At 40.4% G+C, this 18,395-nt stretch overlaps 1 protein-coding gene across 1 annotated transcript in view; it reads left to right on the forward strand.

Annotated features, from left to right (window-relative positions):
* Window positions 1-18,395, forward strand: part of fntb (farnesyltransferase, CAAX box, subunit beta) — a 90,278-nt gene that overhangs the window by 42,619 nt on the left and 29,264 nt on the right. The window contains exons 4-5 of the mRNA XM_072266218.1: window positions 9,289-9,380; window positions 12,150-12,296. Coding sequence (XP_072122319.1) covers window positions 9,289-9,380; window positions 12,150-12,296 — 239 coding nt within the window. The remainder of the gene's footprint in view (window positions 1-9,288; window positions 9,381-12,149; window positions 12,297-18,395) is intronic.

An 18,395-nucleotide genomic window follows, 5' to 3' on the forward strand; every position in this document is an offset into this window, starting at 1 on the left:
ATGTTATTGTTAAGCCGAAGGTTTGCTTGCTATTCAAGAATAATAAAATTGTTTTGAGAACACAGATAGGTATCAACTGGATTATGGCCATTTATGATTTGAATTGTGATTTTAGGTTAGTCGGCTAATCAGGCAGCATCTATGGAAAAGAGTAAACAGTTAACATTTTGGGCCAAGACCCTTCATCAGGACTGTTTTCCTTCAATCCTGATGCAGGGTCTCAGCCCGAAACGTTGACTGTTTACTCTTTTCCATTGATGCTGCCTGGCCTGCTGAGTTCCTCCAGCATTTTGTGCGTGTTGCTTTGGATTTCCAGCATCTGCAGATTTTCTTGTATCAGACAGCTAATGTCATTGAATGCGGTACACATGAGCAATTATGGACCCAATTGAAATAAAGGAAAATCGAGCGACATAGGTGACAACAGGGCTTTGCTTCCAGATGAGTTCAATGCTTTCTATGCTTACTTTGACCTTTAAAACATGGAGGAACTATCACAAACTCCCACAGTCCCTGATGATCCTGTGTTTACAGCACTTTGCATTTTGGTAAATTGGATCACTTGGCTGTCCTTCAACCTGTATATAGACAGAGGCTAAAGAGCAAAACTCCAGAGAGTTGGTCATGGGAGGCAGAGGAGCCGCTACGGGATTGCTTTGAGTCAGTGAACTGGGTCGTGTTCAAAGACTTATCTGTGGATCTGAATAAATACACCATGCTTGTCACAGACATTACTAAAACAGTTGTAGACAAGTGTGCCCCCCCAAAATTATTCAGAATCTTCCCCAATAAGAAGCCCTGGGTGGACCATGTGATCCGCAATCTGCTGAAGGCCAGATCAAATGCACTCAAGTCTAGTGAATAAGAAAGTTACAAGAGGTCCGGGTATGATCTCGGGAAAACCATCTCATGGGCTAAATGGCAATTCTGCACTAAACTTGAATCAATGAAGAAATTTTGACAGTTGTGGTTTTATCACCTTTTGTAAAGTTAAATCAAGTGATATGGGTGACAACTGGGCTTCACTTCCAACTGAGCTCAATGCCTTCTATGTTTACTTTGACCATCTAAACATGAAGGAACAATCGTGAGCTCCCACAGCTCTCAATGATCCTGTGGTAAGCCTCTGAGGCCGATGTGCAAGTAAACTTTAGGAGGGTGAACCCATGAAAATCATCCAGTCAAGACAAGGTGCCTGGCCACGTACTGAAGACCTATGCTGATCAACTGGCGGGAGTGTTCATGAAATCTTTGTCCTCTCACTTCGGCAGTCTGAGATATCCACCTGCTTCAAGCAGGCTTCACTTACTGATGCCTGAGAAGAAAATAGTAACCTACCTACGTGACTATCATCTACTAGTACTGACATCCACAGTGATGAAGTGTTTTGAGAGGTTGGTGATAAAACATATTCTGCCTGAGAAGCGAATTGGATCATCTTTATCAACTACAGCTCAGCATTCAATGGTAATCCTCTCAAAACTAATCAATAAGCTTGAGCCTCATTTCCTCCTTGTGCAATTGGATCTTTGATTTCCTCACTTGCAGACCCTAGTCAGTTCACATTGGCAACAACATCTCCTCCACAATCTCCAACAACGTAGGTGCATCTCAAGGCTGTGTGCTTAGCCCCCTGCTCTATTTGTTTACACTTATGACTATGTGGCTAAGCACAACCTCAAAGCCATATTCAAGGTTGTTGATGACACCACTGTCATAGGCCGAATCAAAGGTGGTGATGAATCAGCATTTAGGATGGAAATTGAAAATCTGGCTGAGTGGTGCCACAACAACAACCTCTCACTCACTGTCAGAAGACCAAGGAGCTGATTAATGACTTCAGGAGGAGAAAGCTAGAGGTCCATAAACTAGCCCTCATCGGAGGATCAGAGGTGGAGAGGGTCAGCAATAAATTCCTCCATCTTTTCATTTCAGAGGACCTATCCTGGTCCTGGCACGTAAGTGCAAGTATGAAGAAAGCACGGAAGTGCCTCTGCTTCCTTAGCAGTTTGTGAAGATTTGGCATGATATCTAAAACTTTGACAAACTTCTATAGATGTGTGGTGTAGAGTATACTGACTGGGTGCATCATAGCCAGTTGTGGAGGCAGATGTTGGTAAAACCTCAGACAAAGTTAGGAATCAAAAGTTGAGCATCCTGAGCCATGTATATTTCAATGCAAGAAGTACAGAAAAGGCAGATGATAGTGCTGAAGATGAAGTGGCTGGTTTACAAAAGGAGGTATTGTGTAGTCAGGAGATGCTGCTGATAGTGCAAAATTGCAGTCAACAGAATGAGTTACAATGTAAAAGGTGGACAAAATCAAAAAAGGTGTTCAATCAACAGGACTGAGGGTGTTGTATTTGAATGTGCGCAGTATACAGAATAAGGTAGAGGAATTTGTAGCACAGAGGCAGAGTGGCATGTACAATGTTGCAGGCATCACTGAATCACGGCTGAAAGAAGATTTTAACTGAGAGCTTAATGTCTAAGAATACACATTTTATCAAAACGACTGGCAGAAAGGCAGAGGGGGCGGCATTGCTCTGTTGGTAAAAAATGAAATTAAATCATTAGAGGGAGGTTAGGCAGCATCTCTTGGAAGAGGTACAGTCGACTTTTCGGGCCAAGACCCTTCGTCAGGACTAACTGAAAGAAGAGCTAGTGAGAGTTTTGAAAGGGGGAGGGGGAGATCCAAAATGATAGAAGAAGGCAGGAGGGGGAAGGATGGAGCCAAGAGCTGGACAGTTGATTGGCAAAAGGGATATGATAGGATCATGGGACAGGAGGCCCAGGGAGAAAGAAAAGGGGGAGGGGGGAAAAAACTGAGAGGATGGGCAAGGGGTATAGTCAGAGGGACAGAGGGAGAAAAAGGAGAGAGAGAGAGAAAGAATGTGTGTATATAAATAAATAACGGATGGGGTACGAGGGGGAGGTGAGGCATTAGCGAAAGTTTGAGAAGTCAATGTTCATGCCATCAGGTTGGAGGCTACCCAGACGGAATATAAGGTGTTGTTCCTCCAACCTGAGTGTGGCTTCATCTTTACGGTAGAGGAGGCCATGGATAGGCATATCAGAATGGGAATGGGACTGCTGTGTTCACCAGCAACTTTGAGTTGTGTTGCTTGAATTTCAAGCATCTGCAGAATTCCTCGTGTGTGTGTGTGTGTGTGAGAGAAAGAGAGAGAGAGGTTCGATAGGGTTGCAAGGTGTTGAATCATTGTGGATATAGCTAAGGGACTGTAAGGGTAAAAATACCCTGATGGGAGTTGTATACAAACCCCCAAACAGTAGTAAGGCTGTGGTCTGCAAGTTACAAGAGGAGATAGAAAATGCATGCCAAAAGGGCAATGTTACAATAGTCATGGATTTCAATATGCATGTAAATTGGGAAAATCACTTTGGTGCTGCATTCCAAGGGGGGAATTTCTAGAGTGCCTATAAATGGGCTTTTTAGAGCAGCTCGTGGTTGAGCCCACTAGGGGTCCTCTATTCTGGATTGGGTGTTGTGCAATGAAGCAGAATTGATTAAAGAGCTTAAGGTAAAAGAACCCTTAGGGGCAAGTGTTCATAATATGATAAAGTAACCCTGAAATTTGAGAAGGAATAGCTAAAGTCTTATGTATCAGTATTTCAGTGAATTACAGAGGCATGAGAGAGGAGTTTGCCAGAATTGATTGGAAAAGAACACTGGCAGGGATGACGGCAGAGTAGCAAATGTTGGACTTTCTGGAAGCAATTCAGAATGCACAGGATATATACATCCCAAAGAGGAAGAAGTATTCTTCTGATTAGAAAGGCTGGTTCTATTATAGGAGTCAAACTGGACATACTGGAGGTTGTGGTAGAACAAAGGACCCTCCAGAAAATCCTGCCAATTCCAGACATTTCTCAACCCCTGCATTCCACCTTGGCTAAACAGAGGAGCACTTTCAGTAATAGACTATGACAACTGCACTGCTCCAAAAAGTGCTATGTGAGGTTATTCTTATTCTCGGTCACCAAGCTCTATAATGAGTCAACCTATAGCCAGAGAAGAGATCTTGCAAACTTTGACTTGTAAATCCTGTATATCTTATTTCTAAGTGAACTTATTTTTATTCTTAGTTCTCTTCTAATATTTGTGTATCTGTGTACTTGTAATGCTGCTGTGACACTGTTATTTCCTTGGGATCAATGAAGTATCTATAAATGCAAGATGATACAACTGTGGCTAATGAGAGTGGTCAAACCCAATATAAAAAAGCCAAAGAGAGGGCATATAATAGAGCAAAAATTAGTGAGAAGTTAGAGTATTAGGAAGCTTTTAAAAACCAACAGAAGGCAACTAAAAACATCATTAAGAAGGTAAAGGTCCCCTCCAGTTCGCCTACCAGCCCCGACTAGGAGTTGAGGATGCCATCGTCTACCTGCTAAACTGTGTCTACACCCATCTGGACAAGCCAGCGAGCGCTGTGAGGGTCATGTTTTTTGACTTCTCCAGTGCGTTCAACACCATCCGCCCTGCTCTGCTGGGGGAGAAGCTGACAGCGATGCAGGTGGGTGCTTTCCTGGTGTCATGGATTCTCGATTACCTGACTGGCAGACCACAGTACGTGTGCTTGCAACACTGTGTGTCCGACAGAATGATCAGCAGCACTGGGGCTCCACAGGGGACTGTCTTGTCTCCCTTTCTCTTCACCATTTACACCTCGGACTTCAACTACTGCACAGAGTCTTGTCATCTTCAGAAGTTTTCTGATGACTCTGCCATAGTTGGATGCATCAACAAGGGGAGATGAGGCTGAGTACAGGGCTGCAGTAGGAAACTTTGTCACATGGTGTGAGCAGAATTATCTGCAGCTTAATGTGAAAAAGACTAAGGAGCTGGTGGTAGACCTGAGCAGAGCTAAGGCACCGGTGACCCCTGTTTCCATCCAGGGAGTCAGTGTGGACATGGTGGAGGATTACAAATACCTGGGGATACGAACTGACAATAAACTGGACTGGTCAAAGAACACTGAGGCTGTCTACAGGAAGGGTCAGAGCCGTCTCTATTTCCTGAGGAGACTGAGGTCCTTTAACATCTGCCGGACAATGCTGAGGATGTTCTATGAGTCTGTGGTGGCCAGTGCTATCATGTTTGCTGTTGTGTGCTGGGGCAGCAGGCTGAGGGTAGCAGACACTAACAGAATCAACAAACTCATTCGTAAGGTCACTGATGTTGGGGGGATGGAACTGGACTCTCTGACGGTGGTGTCTGAAAAGAGGATGCTGTCCAAGTTGCATGCCATCTTGGACAATGTCTCCCATCCACTACATAATGTACTAGGTGGGCACAGGAGTACATTCAGCCAGAGGCTCATTCCACTGAGATGCAACACAGAGCGTCATAGGAAGTCATTCCTGCCTGTGGCCGTCAAACTTTACAACTCCTCCCTTGGAGGGTCAGACACCCTGAGCCAGTAGGCTGGTCCTGGACTTATTTCCTGGCATAATTTACAAATTACTATTTAACTATTTATGGTGTTATTACTATTTATTGTTTATGGTGCAACTGTACCAAAAACCAATTTCCCCCAGGATCAATATAGTATGACTATGACTAGATGGGATACGAAAATAAGCTTGCCAATAATATTAATGAGGATACCAAAAGTTTCATGAGATACATAAAAGTGTAAAAGAGAGGCAAGAGTATATATTGGATTGCTGGAAAACTATCCTGGAGAGGTAATAGTGGGAGACAAGGAAAGGGCAGACGAACTGAATAAGTATGTTACATTATTCTTCACAGTGGAAGACACTAGCAGTATGGTGAAGTTCCAGCTGTCAGGGCTCATGAAATTTGTGAAGTTACCATTACTGAAGAGAAGATCCTTGGGAAACTGAAAGGTCTGAAGGTAGATAAGTCACCCGGACCAGATGGTGTACACAACAACGTTCAGAAAGAGGTGGTTGAAGAGATTGTAGAGGCATTAATAATGATCTTTCAAGAATCACTAGACTCTGGAATGGTTCTGAAAGACAGGGAAATTGCAAATGTCATTTGACTCTTCAAGAAGGGAGAGAGGCAGAAGAAAGGAAACTATAGGCCTGTTAGTCTGACCTCAGTGGTTGGGAAGATGTTCAAGTTGATTATTAAGGATGAGATCTCAGGGCCGAAAAGGCCTGTTATCGTGCTGCATCTCTTTTTTTAAAAAAAGGTATTACGAAGTTTTATATTTGTATTGATTTTTTTTTAGCTACTTTAGCAAATTTTTTTTTTACAGAAGTATAGAAAACTAACAAAGCAAGAGGAGCCCTTGTGGCTTTTTGTATCTGTGCCAGTCCAAATAGACAGCTATCCAACTTAATCTCTTCTTTTACCAATATGTTGTACCACTGCAAGTTGTGGTACTTCTGGTGTATATTCAAATACTGTATAGAAGCAATGAGGATTTCACCTCTACCACCCTTTGAGACAGTCAGTTCCAGATATCTACCATACTCTCACTCAAAAAAAATTGCCTCATCTCTCTTGTAATCCTATTTTCTTAAATCTGTGTCTTATATTTTTAATTTCTCAGCAAATATTTCTCCTATTAATCTGTGTTATGTTCTTCATAGTGTTTTGAACTGTAATTACGGCTGCTAAGCCTCTTTTGCTCCGAAGAAAACTGTCACATATATTTTCTATTACTGTCTCTATTTTCATACATCTCCTCTGCTCTCCAGTGTAATTGTGGTTTTCTGTAGTATGATAACCAGCTCTGTAAATAGTACTCAGGCTATGGTTTGACTTATGTAGTATACAGTACATGCATAAACTCCTTGCTCTTATTCTTTAGATAACAAAGGGAAGCACCCCATATGCCAACTTAATCACCAGATGGAATTCATTTGCTATCCTTTTAACTATCTGGTGGACATACATTCCTTTGTCCTACCATATCACTCAAAACCCTGCCATTTATTGTATGTTTCCTTGGATATGACAGCCTTAACAGATGGATAACACCGAGTTGCAAGACAATTCGATTGATAATGCCCCAGTATCAGGTACTTGATACTGGTGGTCTGATTGAAGTGAGATGAGTGAGGCTGTAACTTCATTAAGAAGCCCACCCTTCATACGAACATAAGGAATAGGAGCAGGAGTCGGCCATCCGGCCCATCGAGCCTGCCCTGCCAATCAATAAGATATGGCTGATCTGTCCATGAACTCAGCTCCATCTACCTGCCATTTCCCCATAACCCTTCATTCTCTTACTATGTAAAAACCTATCTAACTGTTCCTTAAATATATTTAGTGAAGAAGCCTCAACTGCTTCCCTGGGCAGAGAATTCCACAGATTCACCACTCTCTGGGGAAAAACAGTTTCTGCTCATCTCCATCCTAAATCTTCTCCCTTAAATCTTGAAGCAATGTCCCCAAGAACCCCACTTCATCCTCACATAAGAAAGGAGGAGTGATATAATCTGGAATATATGAATGTGGGGTCTCAGGAGAAGGTGATGATGAAGATGGAAAAGCTTACACTAGATGAGCTGTGAGAGCTGAGAGAGTATGTGTAGTTTGAGGCAATGGAATCGATGAATAATTGGCTTTTATATTCACCTGAACTATTACAAAAATAATATTGTTTCAAGCCCTAGTACATAACCAACATGAGCATTTTATTTTTATAGTGTTTTGCAGAAAACATATATTTGTTTTTTCTTTTGTAAGTCTAAAGTAGCAATGTTCAGTGTAAGGATAAATTTTACTTTTAGTACTCTATAGGTATACTTGTTTCATAACTTTATGAAATTGCAACATAAAAACCTATTTAACTGTTAATACAGCACCTATAAATAGTATTCACCACCCCCCCCCGAAAGTTTTCATGTTTTATTTTTTACAACATTGAATCACAGTGGGGTTAATTTGGCTTGTTTGACATTGATCAACGGAAAAAGCTCTTGCATGTCAAAGTGAAAACAAGTTTCTACAAATTGGTCTAAATTTATTGTAGTTTTTAAAAACCAAATAATTGATAGCATAATTACTCACCCCCCTTAGAGTCAGTATTTAGTAGATGCACCTTTGGCAGCAATTACATCTTTGAGTCTGTGTGGATAGGTCTCTATCAGCTTTGCACATCTGGACACTGCAATTTTTACCCATTCTTCTTTACAAAACTGCTCAAGCTTTGTCAGATTGTATGGAACCGTGAGTGAACAGCCCTTTTCAAGTCCAGCCATAAATTCTTAATTGGATTGAAGTCTGAACTCTGACATGGCCACTCCAGGTCATTAACTTTGTTTTTAAGCCATTCCTGTGAGGCTTTGGCTTTGTGCTTGGGCTTATTGTCTTGCTGGAAAAGAACTCTTCTCCCAAGTCGCAGTTCTCTTGCAGACTGTATCAGGTTTTCCTCCAGCACTTCCTTGTACTTTGCTGCATTCATTTTACCCTCTACCTTCACCAGCCTTCCCGGGCTTGCTGCATTGTAGCATCCCCTCAGCATGATACAGCCATGCTTCACGATGTTTTTGTGATGATGTGCAGTGTTTGGTTCACATCAAACACAGCGTTTAGTCTGATGGCCAAAAAACTGAATTTTGGTTTCATCAGACCATAGAACCTTCTTCCAGCTGACTTCAGAGTCTCCCACATGCTTTTGGACAAATCCTAACCGTGAGTTTTCTTCAACAGTGGCTTTCTCTTTGCCACTCTCCCAGAAAGCTGCCTGGGCAACAATTGTTGTATGTGCATTCTCTCCAATGCTTGCCACTCCTCCAGAGTTGTCACAAGTCTCTTGGTGGCCTCCCTTCACCAGTCCCCTTCTTGCATGGCCACTCAGTTTTTGAGGATGGCCTGCCCTAGGCAGATTTACAGCTGTGCCATATTATTTCCATTTCTTGATGATTGACTTAACTGTGTGAGTTGGAAATTTTCTTGTATCCTCCTCCTGACTTGTGTTTTTCAACAACCTTGTAGCAGAGTTGCTTAGGGTGTTAGTTTGTCTTCATGGTGTAGCTTTTGCCAGGATACTGACTCAGCAACAGTTGAACCCTCTAGGTACAGGTGTATTTTTACTGCAATTAATTGAAGCACCTTGACTGCACACCAGTGATCTTCACTTAAGGAATTATAGTTTATATTATAAATTATAATTTATATAATTATAATTCTAAAACTAAGTGATGATTTGGTGTGTCATATTAAAGGGGGGAGGCGAATACTTTTTATAAGCATTGTATACATACTGCATGTATTAGGCATTTTAAATTTTTGCTTCACTTATTTCTTTTGTCACTATACAGTATGTTTCTGGTTTAATTCAGTGTTTGGATGCCAGTCGACCTTGGCTCTGTTACTGGATCTTACACAGCTTGGAGCTTCTCAACGAGCCACTCGATGAAAGCACAGCTTCCCAGTGAGTATATGCTAAACTTGGAAAATGTGAACCTGTTATTGGAATACCGCTGTAAGCTTTGAAAAATGTGATAACTCATCAGGTGTTGTAGTTTGCTTACTATCTCTTTACTGCCTCCTGTTGCTTTAGTTGGCTCTTCTATTCCAGCTAATCATCACATATTTTCTTTTTTAGCAGGAATTTCTGACTAGTAGTGCTTGCTATCATGTCGTAGCAATTCAAAGCAGATAAAAAGAGCTTCACAGATTTCTGGCTTTCTGATCAATCCCATTCCACAGTATGGGGCAATAATTTGCACTGATACTTTGAAATGATTCTGGAATGATCATCCAGTTTTTGTTGTATAAGTTGATATCAATCATGGATACATTTGTTGCGCTGGTTTCTGCTGCAGGGTCGACTTCCATTTCCTTGTTATTTTCTGGCACAGTTTTCTTTCTCAAAAAGCCTTCTGAAAGTTGAGATTTAGACCTTGTATTTGAAACTCAGCTTATGAGTTTTGACTTGTAATGCACAAACTCTTGATTACTGCAGGCCAAGTAGTGATTATTGTACTTCCACCTCCCTATCTATGCCAGACACATCACTATTTATGAAGAATGTTGTACTTTCTTAGCTGTTCGTGAATGGGATTTCACCTTATTTGAAAGTAGAAATAAAGACATACAGGATGATTTAGGTAGAAAGCAATTCTACAGTGCTTTTTAATGTTGAATTTACAAATTTGTGGTTTAAATATCTTCAGTATTAATGAAGGATTTAATTCTTACAAAATCACCATAATTTCATTCAGAGAAATGAAATACCGTTGCGTAAAGTGGTAATGCCATACTGCAGTTAAATTAATAAATTATTCTGAATGCATTCCCACAATTATTTTACATGCAACAAGTCAAATGTTCGAAAGTGTTATTAATGATGTAAGTTGTTCTTTTCTATGTTTAAATCATCCATTGAAGCTGGAGTATTGTTCTGGAGTATTCCCTTGAACTTGTACCAGCTTGCAATCATCATAGCTTTTCTGTATTCTAATTTCACCAACCAACATTGTCTTCCTATTCCTTAGCATTTATTGATGGTAAATAATAAATTAATTCAGCTGGCATGTTGTGTATTTTATGGAGGAAAGCTGTCATCCTTACTTAGCTAATTCTGTTCATGAATAGCTAAGAAAGTACAACATTCTTCATATATAATGATGTATTTGGCATATATGGGGACCTTGGAAGTACAGTAGTCTTTACTTGCCCTGCAGTCCTGATGAAGGGTTTCAACCTAAAATGTTGACTATCTCCCTTCATAGATGCCTGACCCATTGAATTCCTCCAGCTTCTTGTGTTTTGCTGCAGATTTTCAACATATGTTGAAATATTCCACTGTGTTTCACTTTCTTAATTTTTCTCTGAATTGCCTGGAACTAATCTTCAGATGCTATCTAGGACAGCCTTCTGATTTTTTTTCTCTGTTTCAAATAATTATTTTTGTTTCCTTGCAAACACTTCAGTCTTTGTTATTTCCCCATAACCTTGTGGTATAGAAAATCTAGTTCATTTAATCTTATAACCTAACCCTTGTAACCAGTAAATGAGGCGAATTTGCAATGCACTCTTTCGTAGCCATTGCCATTATATGCTTTCCAAGACATGATAGCAAGTTCTACACGTGCTAGTTGGCTTTTGAAAAGCTGCAGAAAAAATGTATTCGTTGGATTCCACCTCTCTGCAATTAGGCATCTATACCTTTGTGATCTATTTGTGGTGACCCTGAAACTTCTTTCAAGTGTTTTAATCATTTAAAAGATATTTGAAGATCTTTTTTGGTCCAAAGTGAATGATGTAATTGGCTGCTTTAAAATTCGTGTCTTGGTTTTGGCCTTTCCCTTAATCTACCAAGGTCTCTAATTTTGTACTTCCATGTACGGTACTTGTGCCACCAATATTAGCCAGGGGCCAACTTTGGCATGTAACTTTTGTCAGTTATTAATATAGTAAACTATAATTATTGTTAGTAACATGCTTATGGTGCTCAAGTCAATTATTTTCAATTTGAGTACATATAATATATTATGTAAAGTATGAGTATGTTTATTTATTTAGAGATGCAACATGGAACAGGCTCTTTGGCCCGAGACATGCTGCCAAGCATGCCACCTAGTTAACCTTGGCTTAATCACAGGACAACTTACAATGAGCAATTAACCTACTAACCAGTAGGTCTTTGGACTGTGGGAGGAAACTCATGCAGTCATGTGGGGAATGTACAAACTTCTTACAGACAGTGTTGGAATTGAATTCCAAACTCTTGACGCCCCGAACTGTAATACGTTGCTCTATCTGCTACTCTTCTGTGACCATGTTGCTGAAAATGAGATAAAAATTAGCTTACTAATCATTAATGGAATATTGTTGATGTGCATGTGGGCCCCAATTTTTTTTCCACTGATTTGTACCTTATATGTTTGGGTGTTCTCTGCTGTGATTGGAGTATAATTCATCTGACTTGACATGGGCATAATGTTTTTGCACTGAGTGAATTTTCTGATGTGACTTCCAATTATATTTAAAGCAAATTCCAAACTAAGTTTCCACTTTGGGTAGAAGACACCTATATAATGTGCTTATGCGTTTGAGATGATTGTTCATGTTGAATACTCGCAAGTGGGCTCTGGGTGAAATACTAGAAATCAAATGTTGCTATAGCACAACTTGAAGCCAAATAATGAAAAAAAATTGATTTATTAAATCAGTTGCATTTTCCTTTCATAAATAGTATTTGTCAATTCTTGGCAAGATGTCAAAGTCCAAATGGTGGATTTGGTGGCGGACCAGGCCAAGAACCACATCTTGCTCCAACATATGCTGCTGTGAATGCACTCTGTATAATAGGCACTGAAGAGGCATATGGCGTTATTAACAGGTAAGAAATTGTAAATACAGTACCGAACAGAATATATCATTCACTGGATCATTGGGTTGAAATGTTTATTTTTATGGTATTCAAACAATATTTTTTTTAAAGTACATTACACAAATTAGTATAACAAGGAATAGAAACAAGTCTAATCCTTATGAGGATTACAAAGTACAAAAACAGCCTAGTGGTGACCTTTTAAGCATACTTGTAACCTACTCATCTCTACTATAGAAAGCATAAGGTAAAGGACCCCTTAGCATAATATGATAGAATTCAGCCTGCAATTTGAGAGGGAGAAGCTAAAATCAGATGTATCAGTATTACACTGGAGGGAAGGGAACTACAGAGGCATGAGAGAGCAGCTGACCAAAGTTGATTTCTAGGGGATACTAGCAGGAATGATGGCAAAACAGCAATGGCTAGAGTTTTTGGGAGAAATTTGGAAGGTACAGCATAAATATATTCCAAAGAAGAGGAAGTATTTTAAAGGAAGGATGAGGCAATGGAGACTGACGATTGAAGTCAAAGACTGCATAACAACAAGAGAAGGCATATAATACAGCAAGCATTAATGGAAGCTGGAGGATTGCGAAGCTTTTAAAATCCAACAGAAGGCAACTAAAAATGCAATAAGAAGAGAAAAGTTAGTATATTGAAGTAAGCTAACCAAGAAAATAGGACACACAAAAAGCTTTTTCAGAAATTTCAAGAGTAAAACAGAGGCAGGAGTGGAAATTACACCATTGGAAAATGAAACTGGAGAGGTAGTCAAGAGGGACAAAGAAATGACGGACAAACAATAATTATTTTACATCAGTCTTCATTGTGGAAGACAACAGCGGTATGCCAGAAATTTGAGAGTGTCAGGGGGCAGAAGTGAATGTATTTGCTACTACTAAGCTGAAGATGCTTGGGACGCCAAAAGGTCTAAGGGATAAGTCACCTGGACCAGAAGGACTACACTCCTGGGTTCTGAAAGAGGTATTGTAGCTGGATTGGAGGCATTAGTAGTGATCTTTCAAGAATCACTTGATTCTGAAATGGTTCCAGAGGACTGGAAAATAGCAAATGTCACTCCACTCTTTCAGGAAAAAGGAAGGACGGCAAAAGACAGGAAATTATAGGTCAGCCAGCCTGACTTCAGTGGTTGGTAAGATGTTGGAGTCCATTATTAAGGAGAAGATCTCAGAGTATTTAGAACCACATGATAAAATAGTCCAAATTCAACATGGTTTCCTTCAGGGGAAATCTTGTATTACAAATCTGCTGGGATTATTTTTTAAGAAATAACTAACAAGACAGACAAAGGCAAATCAGTAGATGTTGTTTAATTGGATTTTCAGAAGTCTTTGACAAGTTACCACACTTGAGGGTACTAAACAAGATAAGAGCCCATAATATTACAGTAAAGATACTATCATGGATAGAAGGTTGGTTGATTGGCAGGAGGCAACAAGTGGGAATAAAAGGGACCTTTTCTGGTTGCCTGCCGGTGACTAGTGGTGTTCCGCTGGGAGTTGTGTTGAGACCTCTTCTTTTCAATAATATGTCAATAATTCAGATGGCGGAAATTGATGGCTTTCTGGCCAAGTTTGCAGACAATACAAAAGTAAGTGGGGTGGCGGTTGTTGTTGAAGATGGACTTGGACAGATTAGGAGATTGGGCAAAAAAGTGGCAGATGGAATACGGCATAGGGAAGTCTGTGGTCGTGCACTTTAGTAAAAGAAATAAAGACATAAAATATTTTCTAATTGGGGAGCAAATTCTGAAATCAGATGTGCAAAGCCACTTAGGAGTCCTCATGTAGAATTCTCTAATTTTAACTTGGAGGTTGTCAGTGGTAAGAAAAGCAATGCAATGTTAGCAATATTTCAATAGGACAAGAATATAAAACCAAAGCTATAATGCTGATGCTTTATAAGGCATTGGTTAGACCACACGTGGAGTATTGTGTGCAGTTTTGGGCCTCTTATAAAATCATAAGGTATAGGAGCAGAATTAGGCCATTTGGCCTATCGGGTCTGTTCCATCATTCTATCATGGCTGATTTATTATCTCTCTCAACCTCATTCACCCGCCTTTTCCTCATAACCTTTAACACTCTTGCTAATCAAGAAACTGTCAACCTTTGCTTTAAATATACCCGATGACTTGACCTCCACAGCCATCTGCGACAACATATTCCATAGATCCACCACCCTCTGGCTAAAGAAATCCCTCATCATTTCTATTGTACCATGACATTCTTCTGTTCTGAGGCTGTACCCTCTGGTCCTAGACTCCCCTACTATAGGAAACACCTTTTCCAGATCCATATGAAATGCATCTCAGGATACTGAAAGAAATGACAGAGGTTGTAGTAGAGGCTTTGGTGATAACTTACGAAAATTCTGTGGACTCTGGGCTGGTCATGGTAGACTGGAAGAAGGCAAATGTCACGCCACTGTTCAAAAAAAGATGTAGGCAAAAGACAGGTGACTATAGGCAAGTTAGTTTAACATCTGCAGTTGGAAAAATGCTTGAGTTGTTGCGTGAATTAAGTCACCGGAGAAAAGTACTGGTAGATATAAAGCAGCTTCTTTATTCGACAAAACAAAGTACAGCAGGCATCATACAGAGACACTTTTGGTCGAAAGGTCTGGCTGGGCCAGTGTTGGGCTCGATATTTTATGTGCCAAACATCAAAGGATAACTCCATGTTTACAATGTATGGACAATGCTTTCTTTGAGACAACATACAGCCATCACACCTCCTGATTCGCATCCACACCACAGACATCCAAGCGAACTTTAATCAGCATTGCCTGGTCTGGGATTCACAGCTTTTAGAAACCCATTGTTCAGAGCTCCACTCCAAATTAAATCCACAATACGTTTTCAGACGTGAGGACAGGTAGCCAAAGTCAATTGCTAAATGTATATGTCCAAAACCCAAAAACCACTCTAACAGCTGAAACTATCATTAAAGATGAAATAGCGAGGTATCTGGAAAGAAATGGATGCATCAGGCAGACGCAACATGGATTCAGCAAAGGCAGGTCCTGTTTGACAAACTTACTGGAGTTCTTTGAGGATATAATGAGCACAGTCTTGAGAGGGGAACAGATGGGCATTATCTACTTGGATTTCCAGAAAGTTTTCGATAAGGTGCCACATAATAGACTTATCCAAAAAAGATAAGATGCACAGTTAGAGGTGATGTATTAGCACGGATAGAGGATTAGTTAACCAATAGAAAGCAGAGAGTTGGGATACATGGGTGTTTCTCTGGTTGGCAATCAGTGGTGAGCGGTGTGCTGCAGGGGTTGGTGCTGGGCCTGCAACTGTTCACGATATACATTGACGATCTGGGAGAGGGGACCGAGTGTGGTATATCTAAGTTTGCTGATGACACCAAATTGAGCGGAAAAGCAAATTGTGCAGAGGATACAGAGAGTCTGCAGAGAAATATAGGTATGTTAATTGAGTGGGCAAGGGTCTGGCAGAAGGAGTACAATGCTGGTAAATGTGAGGTCAGGCAACACACATCAAAGTTGCTGGTGAACGCAGCAGGCCAGGCAGCATCTCTAGGAAGAGGTACAGTCGACGTTTCAGGCTGAAACCCTTCGTCAGGACTAACTGAAGGAAGAGTTAGTAAGAGATTTGAAAGTGGGAGGGGGAGATCCAATATGATAGGAGAAGACGGGGGGCGGGGGAGGAGAATGTGAGGTCATTCACTTTGGAAAAAAAAATGGAAGATCGGGTTATTTAAATGGTAAAAAAAATTGCAGCATGCTGCTGTGTAGAGGGACATGGGAGTGCTTGTGCACGAATCGCAAAAGGTTGGTTTGCAGGTGCAGCAGGCTATCAAGAAGGCAAATGGACTGTTGGTCTTCATTGCTAGAGGTGCTGAATTTAAGAGCAGGGAGATTGTACTGCAACTATGAGGCCACATCTGGAGTACTGCATGCAGTTCTGGTCTCCTTACTTGAGGAAGTATATATTGGTTTTGGAGGCAGTGCAGAGCTGGTTCACCAGGTTGATTCCAGACATGAGGGTGTTAGACTATCAGGAGAGATTGAGTCGCCTGGGATTGTACTTGCTGGAATTCAAAAGGATGAGGGATCTTATGGAAACATATAAAATTATGAAAGGGATAGATAAGATAGAAGCAGGAAAGTTACTTCCACTGGTTGGTGAGACTAGAACTAGGGGACATATTCAAGATTTGGGGGAGTATATTTAGGATGAAGATGAGGCGGAACTGCTTTCCCAAAGAGTGGTGAACCCCTGGAGGCTACTTCAGTAAATATATTTAAGATAAGGTCCTGCTCCTATTTTTTATGTTCTTAATGAGTTTCAATAAGATTCCTTTCCCCCACCCATTCTTCCAGTGAATACAAGCCCAGTGCCATCAATCAGTCCTCACACACTAACCCTTTTATTCCTCCCTTTCATTCCTGGGGTAGTTTTCATGAACCTCCTTTGGGCCCTCTCTAATGCTGGCAAATCCTTTCTTAGATTAGGAGCCCAATACTGCTCACCATACTAAGAAAGCGTTTAAGAATATCTAAGAAAGGGTGCCTTATAGTCTTACTGTTTTATAATCCCAAGCAGTAATCAGCATTTGTGGTGCTTTGGATGATCCAAGCACCATTCATGCATAAGGCTGAGCAATTTGAACACTTAGGTTAGCGGTAAGCTGTTGATTGATCACTCGTTAGATCAATAGCTACAGGATCGAGATGATATTGTTGATATGGCTACACAAAAACACAGGTTAAATTGGGGGTTAGGGAAGGTATATTTTTGCAGGAAAGGACAAATCTCAATTCTAAATGTATTTTATCTATCCTTCAAAGGTAACACTTTTCAACACTTTTAATGCAGTATCCATAACTAAGTTCACATCACTAATTTTGTAACTTGATCACTTAACTGACCAAGCTGATCCTGCATGTGACCAAAGACATTGTAATTGTTTTTAAATATATTACTTGTGAAATTATTGACTGTGATATTTAGGATTATTAATGGAATTGTGTTCACAGTTTGTAATATTTGGATTTGCTTTCAAGTAAAATACTAGGATTTGAAAGTGCTCTTTTGTCAGGGATGAATTGTTTTGCGAATAAATACTTGCTTGTTTCTGCTAGACTAGCATGTGACTTGACACAGAAGCTGCTAGTAAAGGGTGAACAATAAATCCTATTGTACTATCATTAAACATTATTTCATTCTGTTCAACCATTATTCTGATGAACTTTGTATTCTGGAGAGTGATCTAGGAATTGGGTTCTTTTTTAAAATGACCAGTAACCTTGAAAAATATATTAAATTTTGAGAATACAAAAACCTCGCTTTAAGTTGATTCAAGAGGGGAACGATGCTAAAAGTCTTGGGAGTACTGAAGTTTGGTAAGAATGGAAAGATGGGACCAAAGATATTTCAGCACAATTCTAGAAAGTAGGAATGTTTTGGAAACTTTGTCTCAAAGCTGTGTGCCTGAAATGTGAAATTTATAACTTGCTCTGATGTAAAGATTTTTGGAGGTTGGTTATTTGTGAAGGCAGCACGGTGAGTTGTGGTTAGTGCAGTGCTTTACAGCACCAGCGATCACAGATCGAGATTCGATTCCAGCCGCTGCCTGTAAGGGGTCTGTATATTCTCCACATGAATTTCAGAATTGGACTTTGCCCAATCAATGAACAGGAGCTTGACGAGAAGATACGTTTACACTTAGGTTCCTGGCTGATGATTAAAAAGGCAGTGCTTCACGGCAGTTTTCCAGAGTTGGACAGTATCCAATCAGTGAATGGGATTCATTACAAAGGGCAAATAAGATATATAGATAAATAAATAAATAATAAGGCAGGGGCAAGGCCATTGTGTGAGTGTGCCAGGCTTTTTTCCTCGTCTGTTAGGGCAAAGTTAGTGCAGAGAGAATGGCTCTAGGGGCAGTGTTTTGTTCTGTGTGAGGTGTGGGAATTCTGGGAGACCTCCTGCCTCCCAAGTAACTGCGTCTGTACTAGGTGCACCGAGCTGCAGCTCAATGACCTTCAACTCATACGGGAGATAAAGGAGATGATAGATACGAGCTACAGGAGGTAGTCACCCCTAGT

This window comes from Mobula birostris, chromosome 1 (genome assembly GCF_030028105.1).
Source record: "Mobula birostris isolate sMobBir1 chromosome 1, sMobBir1.hap1, whole genome shotgun sequence".
NCBI lineage: Eukaryota > Metazoa > Chordata > Chondrichthyes > Myliobatiformes > Myliobatidae > Mobula > Mobula birostris.